Source organism: Dendronephthya gigantea, unplaced genomic scaffold (genome assembly GCF_004324835.1).
Source record: "Dendronephthya gigantea isolate DGI-Jeju-01 unplaced genomic scaffold, DenGig_1.0 000239F, whole genome shotgun sequence".
NCBI lineage: Eukaryota > Metazoa > Cnidaria > Anthozoa > Malacalcyonacea > Nephtheidae > Dendronephthya > Dendronephthya gigantea.
In genome coordinates this window covers 129,644-143,120 of record NW_021163249.1, presented here as the reverse complement: position 1 = coordinate 143,120, position 13,477 = coordinate 129,644, and the positions used below count along the sequence as shown (strand labels likewise).

The following is a 13,477-nucleotide window of genomic DNA, read 5'->3' as shown; positions in this document are numbered from 1 at the left end:
GTTCATATGCATGCATGTTTACATTATTTTGAAGTATGAACATATCGATCACTTTATTTCAGAAGCATATACCGATCACTAATATCTGCCAAATAATTTTAACAATTTCACTTTTGACATCTTTATTTAAATGATGTCACAAAAAAGGCTCTTTAACGGAGATGTGTACCAATATACCTAATTATTGAGACGATTAATATTTTATTTTTGTCAATCACCTATCTTTGTGAATACTAGATAAACCAGTTATATTTTTTTATCTGCAGGCTTATTTGCGGTTTTTAGTTGGCCGCTATTCACTTTGAACTTTCATCCGGATGAATTCAAGTACGTAACGTTGGCCAAAATAAATGAAAGTTGAAAACCACTTCGTATTTTCAGACTTTACTTTTCTGACCTGCAGTTTGTATACATTTTTGACATTTCCATGGCAACATTGGCAATTAATAACCTGTCTGTTTGGCACAGTGACGTCATATAAATATTGTTCCAAAAGTGGAGCATGTAGTAACCTCAAAGATTCAGAATTTCAGTTGTCAGTACGTGTCGATTTTCGTAAAAACATTAAATATTGCAAACGGGAACTGTTACATTGAATTACTGGTTGTCGAGGTCTTATTTATATGAAAGCCCGCTTAGTTGCGGAGTTGGATAGACATGCCAGAGCCAGGGTAGTTGAATAATGGAATTGTATTATTAAATCCATCCATGAACGTACTACGCTGGACCTAAAACGATAGTAAAAGTAGCATCTTTCCTCGCGTATTTCTACAATGAAGTCGAGGACTAGGCGAGAGCATCTTTGGATTCTGTTTACAGCGCTTTTGATAAAAATAAACGTTTTCATTGCACCGGTAGAAGGTATAAAACCAAATATTACATTGTGTTTTGATCGTCGTATAGCGGATGGCTTGAAACACTATATATAATTATATACATTTTCTATTGTATTTCTAAAGGTCGGTGCGAATGTTCGACGTGTGTTGCAAATTGTTTGGCTAGTTTGAAATGTAGTCCAGGCGAATTTCTTGTTGGAAATGCAACGTTCTCGGCCTGCATCATGTGTCGTACCGGTCATTTGTAAGTATTTCATGCAACTGTGTGATTCAAACATTTGTCGTTGCCGGTAAAGCACATGCCGTGAAATATTATTGAAATGTTATTAATGTAGTTGCTAAAATTAAAGGATTGGTGTTTCATATGTACTTGAACGAAGGCAGAATGTAGAACATCGTTGAATTCGAGTCTCAATTTCCGTGTTTTGCTTAGTTACGAAGTTATGTCTAGGAGTAATACATTTTATGGACAAATGTTTGAATTATGCAAAGCCGATTTGTCGGACTGTAGATTAAACTTCCATTTTATATGTGTTTCGATATTTCCATATATTAAAGTATTAATATATTAGTATAAATCTACAAGGTCTAAAGTATTACGGTTCAAAAAGTAAGCTGTATGGCTATCCCAAATCATGATTTCCTCTACAAGCGGCCAAATTTATTTATATATGCACATCACATTAAACATGAATATATTAATGCACAACACGTAGAGCAACGTATGCTATGTTATGTTATTTCACAGTCCACGCTTGTCCTAAGAATCTGGACCCCTTTGGATCACTGGTACGTGCGCAAAATCCTTTGTCTGCCGGAAAATAATAAAATAGATCCCAGATTCTTAGGACAAACTTGTGTGATCCAGGCCTTATTTTATTCTACATTAAGTGGTTTTATGACTGTTTATGCCTTTTATGTTGGGCTTTAATATTCATTTAATGACTACAACTCTCACCTGTTTCATCAATTGCAACTATATTCAATATTATAATGCTTTTGTAAAAGTGAGTTGTCATGATTCATGAACTGTTTCATCCATTTGCAAACATAGCTGGTATGCCCTGGTTTGTCTAGATTGTTTAATGGAATATTTCAATTTTCCATTGACACGTGCCCAGCCTTTTAATTTCAATAAATGCTGGTTATACTGTCAAGTTAAGTTGCTATTCCACATTACTTGAAAGTAAACCTTACGTGAGCCATATCTGTTATTTGGCTAAGGGGTATACTTATATAAATACAAGAATTCCATAGGAGGAGCAGGAAAATATTCAAACAAATAATCTTGCAAAAATGGAGTCTTAGATATGAACTGCAGATGCACTAGCTGCTGAAATTGCTGCACCATAATGTGATAATGTTACGCATGATTTGTTAGAAAAGCAACCTATTAAGCAACTTGTAGTCACTGCAATAAAAACATTCCAAAATATATATTGAGCAATTCTCGACATCCTGTTAATTGACCAACAAATTAATATTAGATTTCTATGAAATGGATTACTCTAAAGGCAAAAATTGATTGGTCAAAGGAAGTAGGGAATTTTTCAAAAAATTTTCTGAAATATTTTATGAATGGAATGTTTCTTTTGCTGCAGCTGCCTAGCTGTAACATTTGTGTGTATATATCAACCATAAAAATATATATGTTCAATACTTCAGTACTTCTAGTGACATTCCACAACAAACCAGAACACAAATGTTCAACGTACATATAGTATACATACTAGCTGTGCTTATCAAATTAAAATTACATAGGTACTGGCAAACAATGCTTTCAATTTATTGCCTATGGTGATTGTTAATTTTATTGGGTTTCTGTGCAAGTGCAGATAAGGAATATACTGTAGGCCTTGTGTATACTCTAACAGTGTATCAATATAGCTCAACCACCCAATTTTAACCATCATTTGCTTATAAAATAGTAATAACTTTTTAAATTCAATTTAAATATTCATGTATATTCCATCTTTAGAGATGAATAGAAAGCGAATATCATTAATATTTAGTGTTCCTTTTTTATAGGGTGTATAAAACCCACTTAATATTCTAAAATTGATATTGTTCTTATGCACAATAGAGCCACTAGAATATGATTACAAGCCTGAAATACAAAGGACCAAATTTCTTTTATGCACCCAGGCTATATACAGTGAGGACAAAAGTCTCAGTCCAGCCGATAATTTTTCTTAATTTACATTAAATGATATCTTGTGAGTTGGAGATTGGATATGTTGATCTGAACTGGTGCATTTTATAGTAATACCTCCTACCAATTATGTTTTCTTGTTGATTCACATGGTATTTAAGTTGTACAAGAAATTCGGATTGTTCTTTTTGTAGACCGAATATGGCAAAACCTGACTGTATCACAGTGCATTGTCGAAAAGATAGCATTAGTATTTTATAGTATGATTTAACCGAAACACGCCGTTTTAATTCGTTTTTTTACCATTTCAGCTGTCCTGGTGGTCAAAGTGCGCCCGAGCTTTGCCCTGTTGGAACGTACAATAATTTAACCGGGCAGTCAGATCGCCTGGCTTGCAAGGTTTGTGGTGACGCAGATTACTTCTATAAGTGCACATTACAGTACTTCTATGATTGCGAAGGTGAATTTTTGGCAGCACAATGAGCAAGTGACCAAAAAATTTGCTGTTTTAACCACATTTGAGTTGTTTTAGCCGATAAAAAATTGGTTTTATCAAATGAATCTGACGTAACGAATTTAAATTGGCTACTGTTTTTACAGCATTTTGGATACATGCATGGCATGGCCATAACTTTATTGGATTCTGTCACACAGCTATAATTACTTTGCCCCTAGGCGGCTAGGCCATCGACTAAACATGCACTGAAAAGGGTTTTTTTTAGATTAATCCGATTAAATCTTTTGTAGGGCTGTCCCACCGGACACCATTGCCCAAAATCTGATGCATCCCCGATTCCCTGTGAGAACGGCTTCTACGCGGACACCGTGAATCAGACAACGTGTTCCGTATGTCCCGAGGGCTCGCAATGCGCAACAGCTAGCGACAAACCAACTCCGTGTTCTTCTGGACAATTTAGTCAGGCTGGAAATAGCACATGTACCTTGTGCCCTGCGGGATACGAGTGTCTTAATGGTAAGTCGATCAATTGGAAATACAACTGGACTGGGGTCGTTTGTATAGGCAGATAGTTATTTTAACTTTCAACTGTAGTCAGTAGCGCAATTGGCCAATAAAAATCGCGTATTTAGGTGGTAACTACGATTCAACTACTTAAATTATCGTGGTTAAGAGTTACAATCGCATGGTCCAGGGCATCGGATGTAAATATGCGGTTGGTTAATATTAACAATGTCCATTTGTACTTTTGTACATAAACATTTTTATTACCGCGTACATAGCTGAAGTAGCTAGATAAAAATGTTGTATTCTATCGATGAGCCAGGCATGTTTATGCATCTTATTACACAGTGCAATTTTTACAATTGGCCATCCAATTCTCCTTTTAAGAAATGTAAATTAGTGGAGAGTCCTCAAAATGTACGTGTTGGTCATTCAGATACGAAACAAGACTATACCTGGTAGTTTTCTGACTACGAACTGCATTTATTTTTACACCATACCCTCATAGTAATTTACGAAGGGTAACTGCAGGTGTTCATGTAATAGGCAGAGAAAATATGTTACATGCACATCTTACCTACAAATGTGTGTCATTGTTGCACCTAATGTTCGTTCAAAGTATGATTTATATCTCTACCTATTCATCGTGTTCTTGTTACTTAAAAGGTACAACACCGAGACAATGCCTGGCAAAAACCTTTGCATTCCTTGGCTCAGAGAAGTGTTCCGAATGCCCGGCCGGTTTTAAATGCAGTCGCGCGGGCCTTGTCGCTCCTGAGAACTGCGAACCAGGCCACTATAATAACGCCACCGGGCAAGACGCGTGTACGAAATGTGAAGCTGGCAGAGAATGTGTGAATGCAAAGGAGTCCAAGGCTTGCCGAGCGGGTTATTATAGCGCGGAAGGAGAGGCGAATTGTACAGTTTGTCCGACAGGAATGTACAGCAAGTCGTCCGCATCGTTTTGTCTCCGTTGTCCCGCTGGAAACAAGTGTATCGATCCCTCACAACCTCCTGTCAATTGCTCAGAGGGCTATGTTTCTGCTCAAGGTGATGGAAATTGTAAATTGTGTGCGGCAGGTGAGTGCTAGACTTATCGGAGAGAATTTATCGGAGAAGGGCGGCATGAATATGAATTTATAGCCTTCCCAGAAGTAAATGAGGGCATTACGATCTAATACATAGAATGCTGTACCTTACAACCCACCCCTAATTCTACCTATATTTCGTTTCCGCAAACAAGATTCCCGATACATAACCATTTACAGTATACTATACTAATAATACGACTATTATACGCTGGCGTCGTGTGATCAGATAAACCAATTAAGGCGTAATAAAAAAGTGTTTAACTGTGCCGTGTATTAACATATACTAACGTGTTTCATCAGCAGAATAAACCAAAATGTTGCATGGGCATTCCTTTCATTCGTTAGGATGACTCATACAACCAACGTAACTGTTGTCTGAGTCATCTCCTTCTTCCATTGGTCATCTCGCGATTTTCCTTCTTCTCTACTTTTAGGAACACTGAGCTCTTCCACCCGAACGTCCTGTATGCCTTGTCCACCTGGATATTATTGTCCTGATCCAACGTAAGTTGCTGTAATTCCATGACGATCGATATGCGTTGTCCAAAACCTGGGCAACTTTTGCACCGTTGCTTCATTACTGGAAATCACAATATTATTACGATTTATATCCGTATTTTTCGACCCTCGTAGAGGAAAAAGCTTCCAATCGTGCAGCCTCCAGTCTCTTTTTCTTTATAAAACAATCGAAATTTCATGTTTTTATTTCACGCTATATTTGCAGGATGTATAATCGTAATATATAATTTCAGAAATATCATCGATCCGAAACCCCCACATGCTAATTTTACAGTATATCCATCAACCATGCAATACCGATTGGTTTTAATAAATTTGAAAAATTTGAGTTATTTTCATCACACTTTTTTTTACTAAATTTAATTACCAGTATATAAAATGATAATTTCCGAACACAATCTCTCATGAACTTGGGTAACAGGAGTACTGGTTTTGGAATATCCGTCATGTGATTGCATGTGCACGCGGGCAGTCGGCAAACTCAATGGTAGTCCATATTTATACACTCAAGTGCACATTTTCCTTAAATTTTACAGGCTTGCGAAAGTGCCCTGTCCAGCTGGAATGTACTCACTTGGTGGCGCAAAATTCAACTGTACAGCATGTCCTGCTGGTAGCGCCTGCCCATTTGGTGCCTCGGCGCCTGTTCCATGTACCGGAGGTAAATTCGCTATTCTTCAATTATCAAATAGTGTGTAAAGAGCAAGTTCTACGTCTACGTGCATCCTCTCTTTTGCGTTTATTTTCATTCAGTGGTATGAAAACTGGTTAAATCTCTAGCTGCTTTAAGGCTGTTTTCCACTAGCGACAATTCTCGCGCGAAGCGACATTAACTTTTGTCTGCAACCATCTGGAACAAATCGCTCAAATACAAAGGAACAAAGTCGCTTCGCGCGAAAAGTATCGCTAGTGGAAAACCGGATTCACTCTGGGTATTTGGGCCTAAAATGCATGGCCTCTTGCCAATGAGCCAAGTCTATCAGGATCCCCTGTGTCTATCGGTATCCCCTGTGTCTATTGCTATCCTTTGTATATACCGCTTTCCCCTGTGTCTATCGCTTTCCCCTGTGTCTATCGCTTTAGGCACTTACAAGGTATCCTCTTCTTTTAACTGTAACCGTACGTTTACAACAGATGACCGCGCTCAATTTTACATGTCGTATACGTTCATCTTATTTGCAGCAACCTTTTCTGAAGATTTCTATCTTGAATGCAAGGCATGTCCAGCCGGTCAACGCTGTCCTAACAATAAGCGCCCCGAACCATGTCCTTTTGCTGCGGACGTTGGTTTTTATTACAGCACTAAAAACAGTAAGTTTTAACTTGTTTAATACGTGAGTTTATGTATTATGTTGGTAAAAGCGAACGTACAGTAACATGATGGACGCCTTACTGTATACATGTTAGTAGTTACAATATACTTAGTATACTATACTAGTGAAAATTTAGCCAATCAATTTTTTTTTGTTAATTAATGACTACCATTTAACTGCAACCAAAAATGAATGATCATGTAGCAATAGGCCTTCAAACATTCTTGAAAATTTTATGGTGAAGCTATATATAAGTTAAACAAGATGCCGGATCAGGCGTTCACTTCGGGTACGATAGCGTTAAACTAAATGGAAAGGTATACCTTTCAGTAAATATATAATATTTAACAATGGCCATAATATTACAGTCATGCACTGAAAGACTGTTTAATGACATTTGGTTTGAAATCAGATGTACAGTACAGTGCAACTACATGTATTTCTGGATGGTTTGCCCAAGGAAACAAATGCTTAATTTACCGCTATATATAATATACCAGATAAATTTAGGGAAACTGTAGCATATATACGACGCTTCATTTAGAAATTTCTTTACAGTGATTGGTTGCGTGAAATGTCCGAACCGCACTACTGGAAAAATATGTGCTTCGTCAAGTGAGCCGCCAGAAGGCTGTAAAAGTGGAACGATACCAAACCCCGATGGCACTGCGTGTATCGCGTGTCGTGCTGGATTTTATTGCTCGGCACCGAATTTCGAAGAGATCGAATGCGCTAAGGGCGAATGGAGTCTTGAAAGTTCATCACAGTGCAACGAATGTCCTCGCGGGTTCGAATGCCCCGACAAAAATAAAATTCCTGCAGCTTGTGACCCTGGTTGGTATGCTTCCACAAAGAACTCGGAGTCGTGCACGCAATGTCCACCTGGCTCGTCCTGTGCAAGTACTAGGGATTCTCCGAAGCCATGTGAAGTCGGTGAGTGTAGCTAAGGCGCTTTTCAATCATCAAATGTTCTGTCCCAATGTTTTTATTATTAACCATGCAATTAACGTTGTAAAATACACGGCTAAATTAACATATGCTCGTTTAGACTGAAATTGGACTATCATCTGAATAGATTTCGCTTCCTAACAATTTACATAGCTTATAAATCAATTTTAAAAAAATGAATAACATGCACTTTTGGACCACCGTCAAGATGTCATAAAAAGCCGCCCGCTGCTGCAGCCAATATGAATGCAGGAAAAAAAAATAAGACTATATAGGCATGTAATAAAATTATTGATAATATAACATTTATAGTACGCTCGTGCTGATTGGTCAAGAAGTGTGTTTGTAAAACTGTATAGAAACACGGGACTATTCCCGCCGAACTTGACAAGCGAAGTAATGTAATGAGAATTTGTAATTGAATCGAATTATAATATTTGTACAAAATCTTTTTATTGAGTTATGTTATAAAAAAAATAGAAAAATTTTTCCCTGTATTTCTATACAGTTATAGAAACACTTGTGGGAGTTTGGGAGAACTCGAAATAACATGATTCCCACTGATTATTTCTCGTTCTCCCAAACTCCCAAGCGTGTATTTATAACTGTTTAGAAACACAGAAAATGAATTTAATCGCATGTGTCAAGATGAGAAACTTTATGGTATAAATGGGCCTAAAATGGAAAGTACGTGGTTATTGCAAGTTAAAAAATCCCGGTGTGGAAAACAGAAAATTTTCAACATTATAATCACATCCTTCATCCTTTCGTGCTGCATACAATAATAAATACTATTCCGTCGATATTTTCTCGCAGTGAGGATTTTGGTCTTTACGATTGTGTTGGCGAGGTTCTTCCCTGGTGGTTACGTTACCTACAGTGTAGGTGTAATGAAAGAAAGAGCGATAGTCATAACAACGAGGAATTTCATAAGAACTAGCAAATTATAAAGTTTAATAATTTTTACGGTTTTTCTGTTAACTGGAAACCCATTTCGGGCTCATATATGTACAAATAAAACTGCTTAGATATGATGCTCAGTAATGATAATCTTACACCGATACCGTATTTTGAGTCATCGGAGGAAGCAAATAACCCATTTTCTTAATGGAATTCTTTTTCTATTTTGTAGGGACATATAGCACCGCAGGTCTGACGGCATGTATCGTCTGCCCACCGGGATATGCATGTGCCAACTCTTCTGACCCAACCAGGATTCAGTGCCCTAGTGGAGAGTATGCGACAGGAAAGGCAACTAAATGCATACCATGTAAAAAAGGATTTTACTGTCCGTCAATAAGGTTAGATGTATACACAAATTGTTGGGTTTTCCTACCTCGTACCCGTGCAGAGCTTTTCCGTTTTCTTCAAAAAAGAGTTGTGAATGATCGCGAAACGAACGAGTAAGCGTAGCGAACGACTGAGTCTGCGATCCTTCACAACGAGTGCATTAGCAGACCACAGTTAATAGAATATACATGGTTTGGAGACTACATAAGAGTACAATAGAACTCATTATCTATGTCGGGGAACATTTATGCAAATAATTGTTCCTTATTCGTCACGTGTCTATTGTATTTTGAACAAATAAACCAATAGTAAGGTCTGAATTAACATGTTTTTCAAGTCACGGTTGAGGAGCTAAGTTAAGCCATTGCTATTGGTTAGTTGGACTAAAATACAATAGACATGTGGCGGATAAGGAACCATTTTTTGCATAAATCTGGACAATAACATAGATAATGAGTTGTATTGTACTCCCATCTAGTCTCCAAACCATGTATATATATTCTAATAACTGTGAGCAGACTAACGCCATGTTCAAAAAATTGCCGCGAAATGACATACGACAATATTTCACACGTGAAGATTATCGTACGTCCTATCAAAAGCAGCAGTGCATGTATGGGTTTTTTTTCACGGGTGATTTTTTCACAGGCATTTTTTCACAGGTGAAAAAAATTGTACGTCCAATCAAATTGCGTAAATTTAATTTAATCAGTGAAGAAAGATTTTTACCCACTATATTTGCCCACATTTCTGATTTAAGATTTATCTTAAGTAACAATTTAATCTCGATTTCAGGGATAGCCTAACTAATTGCCTTACTCTTATAAAAACGTTCGTGGAAATTTGAAAGAAAATCAACGAAAAACTGTCAAACACTTAAGAATACACTTAAGATCACTAACAATACCGCTTGCATTAAACAATGAATTTCAATTTTTTTCCAAGTGAAATCTGTAATCCAAGGCCACTATTGCATATTAATTAATCACTATACTAACCCAACGAGTGCTAGTTTTGAGCAGGATGCTTTCATGTGACCTTTTTTTCTTTTTCAGGCTTGCCTTAGAAATTCCCTGTTCTCCCGGTACCTACTCGAGTTCTGCGCAGACGTCATGCACGCCCTGTCCCCCCGGGAGAATGTGCCCAAGCCCTGATGGTAATAGTAATCGTGATTGCAGTCCGGGGGAGTACTCGATAGGTAGAGCAACAACTTGTACCCCTTGTCCTAGTGGATTCGCCTGTTCAAATACGACGAGCGATTTTAAGGTGGCTTGTCAACCTGGAACCTACTCTACCGGGAAGCAGGTGACCTGCAGGTCTTGTCCAGCTGGATCGTAAGTGACCTGATTTTATGCGCTTCCAATTTAATGCCGATGTCCGAGCTGGTGGACTTTTTTTAACATAATTTTATTGGTATATTTTCGTTTTGTTTGTTCATATAGTTACTGTCCAAGAACAGACGAGGGCCAAGTGATCTCCTGCGACAATGGTTACTACTCCGTTGCGAACTCCTCCAGATGTACAAGATGCCCCACCGGATACAAATGCCCGCACAAAAATCGAGAATTCCAGTAAGCTTGTCGTTCATCAGCTTCGTATCCAGGAGCTTTGTTGAGAAACATAAACTGCATAACGCATTCAGCTACTTTACATAGATCAATTGCTAAGAGCAGCGAGCGCTCGAGCGATGTAGGTCGTTGGCGATACAATATTTGGCAATTTTGACGTTTCGAAAACGTTTTTACTACATATATTGTCCTACAAGCTATCTTATGGATAATTATACACTATATATGCCACACAGCCTCAATTCGATAATCGAAACCCATAGAAACGCACAGAACCAGGGAACGAACATGGTGGAAGTGATGAGTAGGAGTTTAAATGACGATAGCGTTGCTATTTTCATGACGTATTCAAATTAGGTTTTTCATGGCCTCCCGATGTGGGCCAATACGAGACTAGGCCAACGTGAGAGTTGTTTTATAACGTAGATCATGCAGCTACAGCAATGTTAGCTGCAAACATCAAAGTCTCTTATGGCACAATTAATGTTTTTTCTATTTCTTTAGAGAGATATGTCCTAACGGTACATATTCACTAGGCGGACAGATCGATTGTACCCCTTGTCATGCGGGTTATGCCTGCCAGAAAAGGACTGAAGGTCCAGAAAGATGTATGCCGGGATTCTACAGTGAAAAGAACACGCCAATCTGCAATCCGTGTAAAGCGGGCTATCAATGCTCTGATCCTGCAGGTATGTGATGAAATATTTACTTGGGGACGTGTGGAAGTCAACAAATTGTTGTAAAGCGTTGGATGTTTAGTGATCTGGGAGTTGAAAGTATGTCATTTGTGGCCGTCGAGAAAAGGGTGTTGTTAGTGTTGGACGTTTGAGGGGGGGGAGGGACTGTGGGTTTAGAGTGCCCCTTGGTTTTTAGTGTTTGCCTTTAATAACTCGTTTACTCTATTCGTAAATTCGTGAAATATTTGCATCGCAAAATTTGAATAATGTTCATTATTAAATGCCTTTAATGTCGTTGCAATAGAATTTTTGCTGATGTGTAATACATAAATTTATAATCTGACGTTACTTATAATAATCACATTCGTAATTCCCTTAACTTTTTGTTTACTTGGTTTATTTGCATTAGGCGGATTGATTTTAGTTAGGTCAGCCTCAAGTGGTTCCATTGTCCCAATCAAAAACGCAGTGCATGAAGATGGTTGATTTCATCAGTCATCTTTTTATGTCAATTTTCAAGAGCATCATTGGTTATTTTTTGTCCCTTTCTATTCTTTTAACAGTGCCTGTAAGATGTCCAACTGGCACATATTCTGGTCCAGCATCTTTACTATGCCTCGCCTGCCAAGCCGGTTTTATCTGTAAAGAAGGCTCTGCTTCTTCAACACCAACAGATGGTAGGCGTTGCGGTTATACGTAACATTCATAACGTTGGGGCCCTTTTACACTTTTGCTGCGATTTTGCGCGCGATTCTCTTCTTTGTTACATGTAAAAGAGTGGATAAGTTGGGGATGTTTAAATAAGAGCACTTATAGGTCGGAACATTCATAACTATTCGCTTGTTTCCATCTATAAAAAAAAGCAGGGAATAAATGTATAAACGGGCGATAAACAACCTCGTTGTTTCACATTATTATACATGCTAAAGACAATAATAGTACAGTATTCCTTTTGTAGAAGAAAATTCTACGAAAATAATTCAATCTAGTTGTTTCTATTGAATGTGTGTGTGTGTTAACAAAGAATATAATGGTTTTTCGAATCTTCGTATTATTTGAATTTAAAACAGTTAAATTTTTGAAATCGAGGTGACATAACAAATGCCAGAAGGTGATGTGTTCAATGCCTTTTTTCCGCTTTTTTGTCTAGGTATTTGTAAACCAGGGGGTTGGTGCGATGGAAGGTCATTTCATCCATGCCCATTCGGCACTTATAATCCTTTGAATGGTTCCAAAACGGCGTCCCAGTGCATGGCCTGCCCGGCAGGCTACTACTGCATGAATACAGGTTTAGATTCCTACTCAAATTTCCCTTGTCCAGCTGGTCACTATTGCCCAACCGGTACGAAGTATGACACCCAGTTTCCTTGTCCGTCCGGAACAAATTCCACTCTTACCCAGCAGACGACTATCGAGACCTGCAAACCGTGTCCAGAGACCATGTATTGCGCCGCGGGATCGCAGTCGGGTCAAACCTGTCCGAAAGGTTATTACTGTCCGGAGGGTACCGGAGCTCCCCGTCGATACGCATGTCCGATTGGAACATATAGCTCCAGTCTTGGGCTCAAGAACGGCACCCAATGTACCGAATGTCCCGTTGGTCACTACTGTCCCGATGGATCTCAAAACCAACCTACCGTAGCTCCTATTCCATGCCCTCCCGGTACTTATAATCCCAAGACAAGGATCGGATACCTTTTGAACTGCGAGCCCTGTCCTTCCGGGTATGCGTGCCCGCGCGCAGGTCAAATGACGTATAACGACTCCTGTCAAGAGGGTTATTATTGTCCTAATGGAACCGTTTCACCATCACAGTATCCATGTCCTCCTGGGACCTACACTAATCGTACTGACCTCAATAGACCGGAGGAGTGCACACCTTGTCCACGTGGGAAATCGTGTGGTTGGGCAACAGCTGTGAGTTTTAACAAATGGAAAGTTTGTCAACAAGGACATTACTGTCCGTTAGGTTTGTATTCGTAATTTATTATATCATTACCTTTTAAACTTGTAAACCTATTGGCCTATTCCACAGGTTTTAGCGGTCTCGTCATATGTTGTGTTATTGTTTAGAGTTTATTTTAGTAAACCAATGACCAAATTTGATTTCAATATTAACTAA

General features: G+C 38.5%; 1 protein-coding gene across 1 annotated transcript in view; it reads left to right on the top strand.

The window, feature by feature from the left end:
* Positions 1-496: 496 nt before the first annotated feature.
* Positions 497-13,477, top strand: part of LOC114540534 — a 73,148-nt gene continuing 60,167 nt past the window's right edge. The window contains exons 1-15 of the mRNA XM_028560653.1: positions 497-861; positions 960-1,080; positions 3,300-3,387; positions 3,736-3,961; positions 4,616-5,029; positions 5,475-5,544; positions 6,096-6,220; positions 6,742-6,870; positions 7,431-7,805; positions 8,953-9,121; positions 10,166-10,444; positions 10,553-10,681; positions 11,183-11,367; positions 11,919-12,032; positions 12,506-13,324. Coding sequence (XP_028416454.1) covers positions 774-861; positions 960-1,080; positions 3,300-3,387; positions 3,736-3,961; positions 4,616-5,029; positions 5,475-5,544; positions 6,096-6,220; positions 6,742-6,870; positions 7,431-7,805; positions 8,953-9,121; positions 10,166-10,444; positions 10,553-10,681; positions 11,183-11,367; positions 11,919-12,032; positions 12,506-13,324 — 3,331 coding nt within the window. The 5' untranslated portion in view covers positions 497-773. The remainder of the gene's footprint in view (positions 862-959; positions 1,081-3,299; positions 3,388-3,735; positions 3,962-4,615; positions 5,030-5,474; positions 5,545-6,095; positions 6,221-6,741; positions 6,871-7,430; positions 7,806-8,952; positions 9,122-10,165; positions 10,445-10,552; positions 10,682-11,182; positions 11,368-11,918; positions 12,033-12,505; positions 13,325-13,477) is intronic.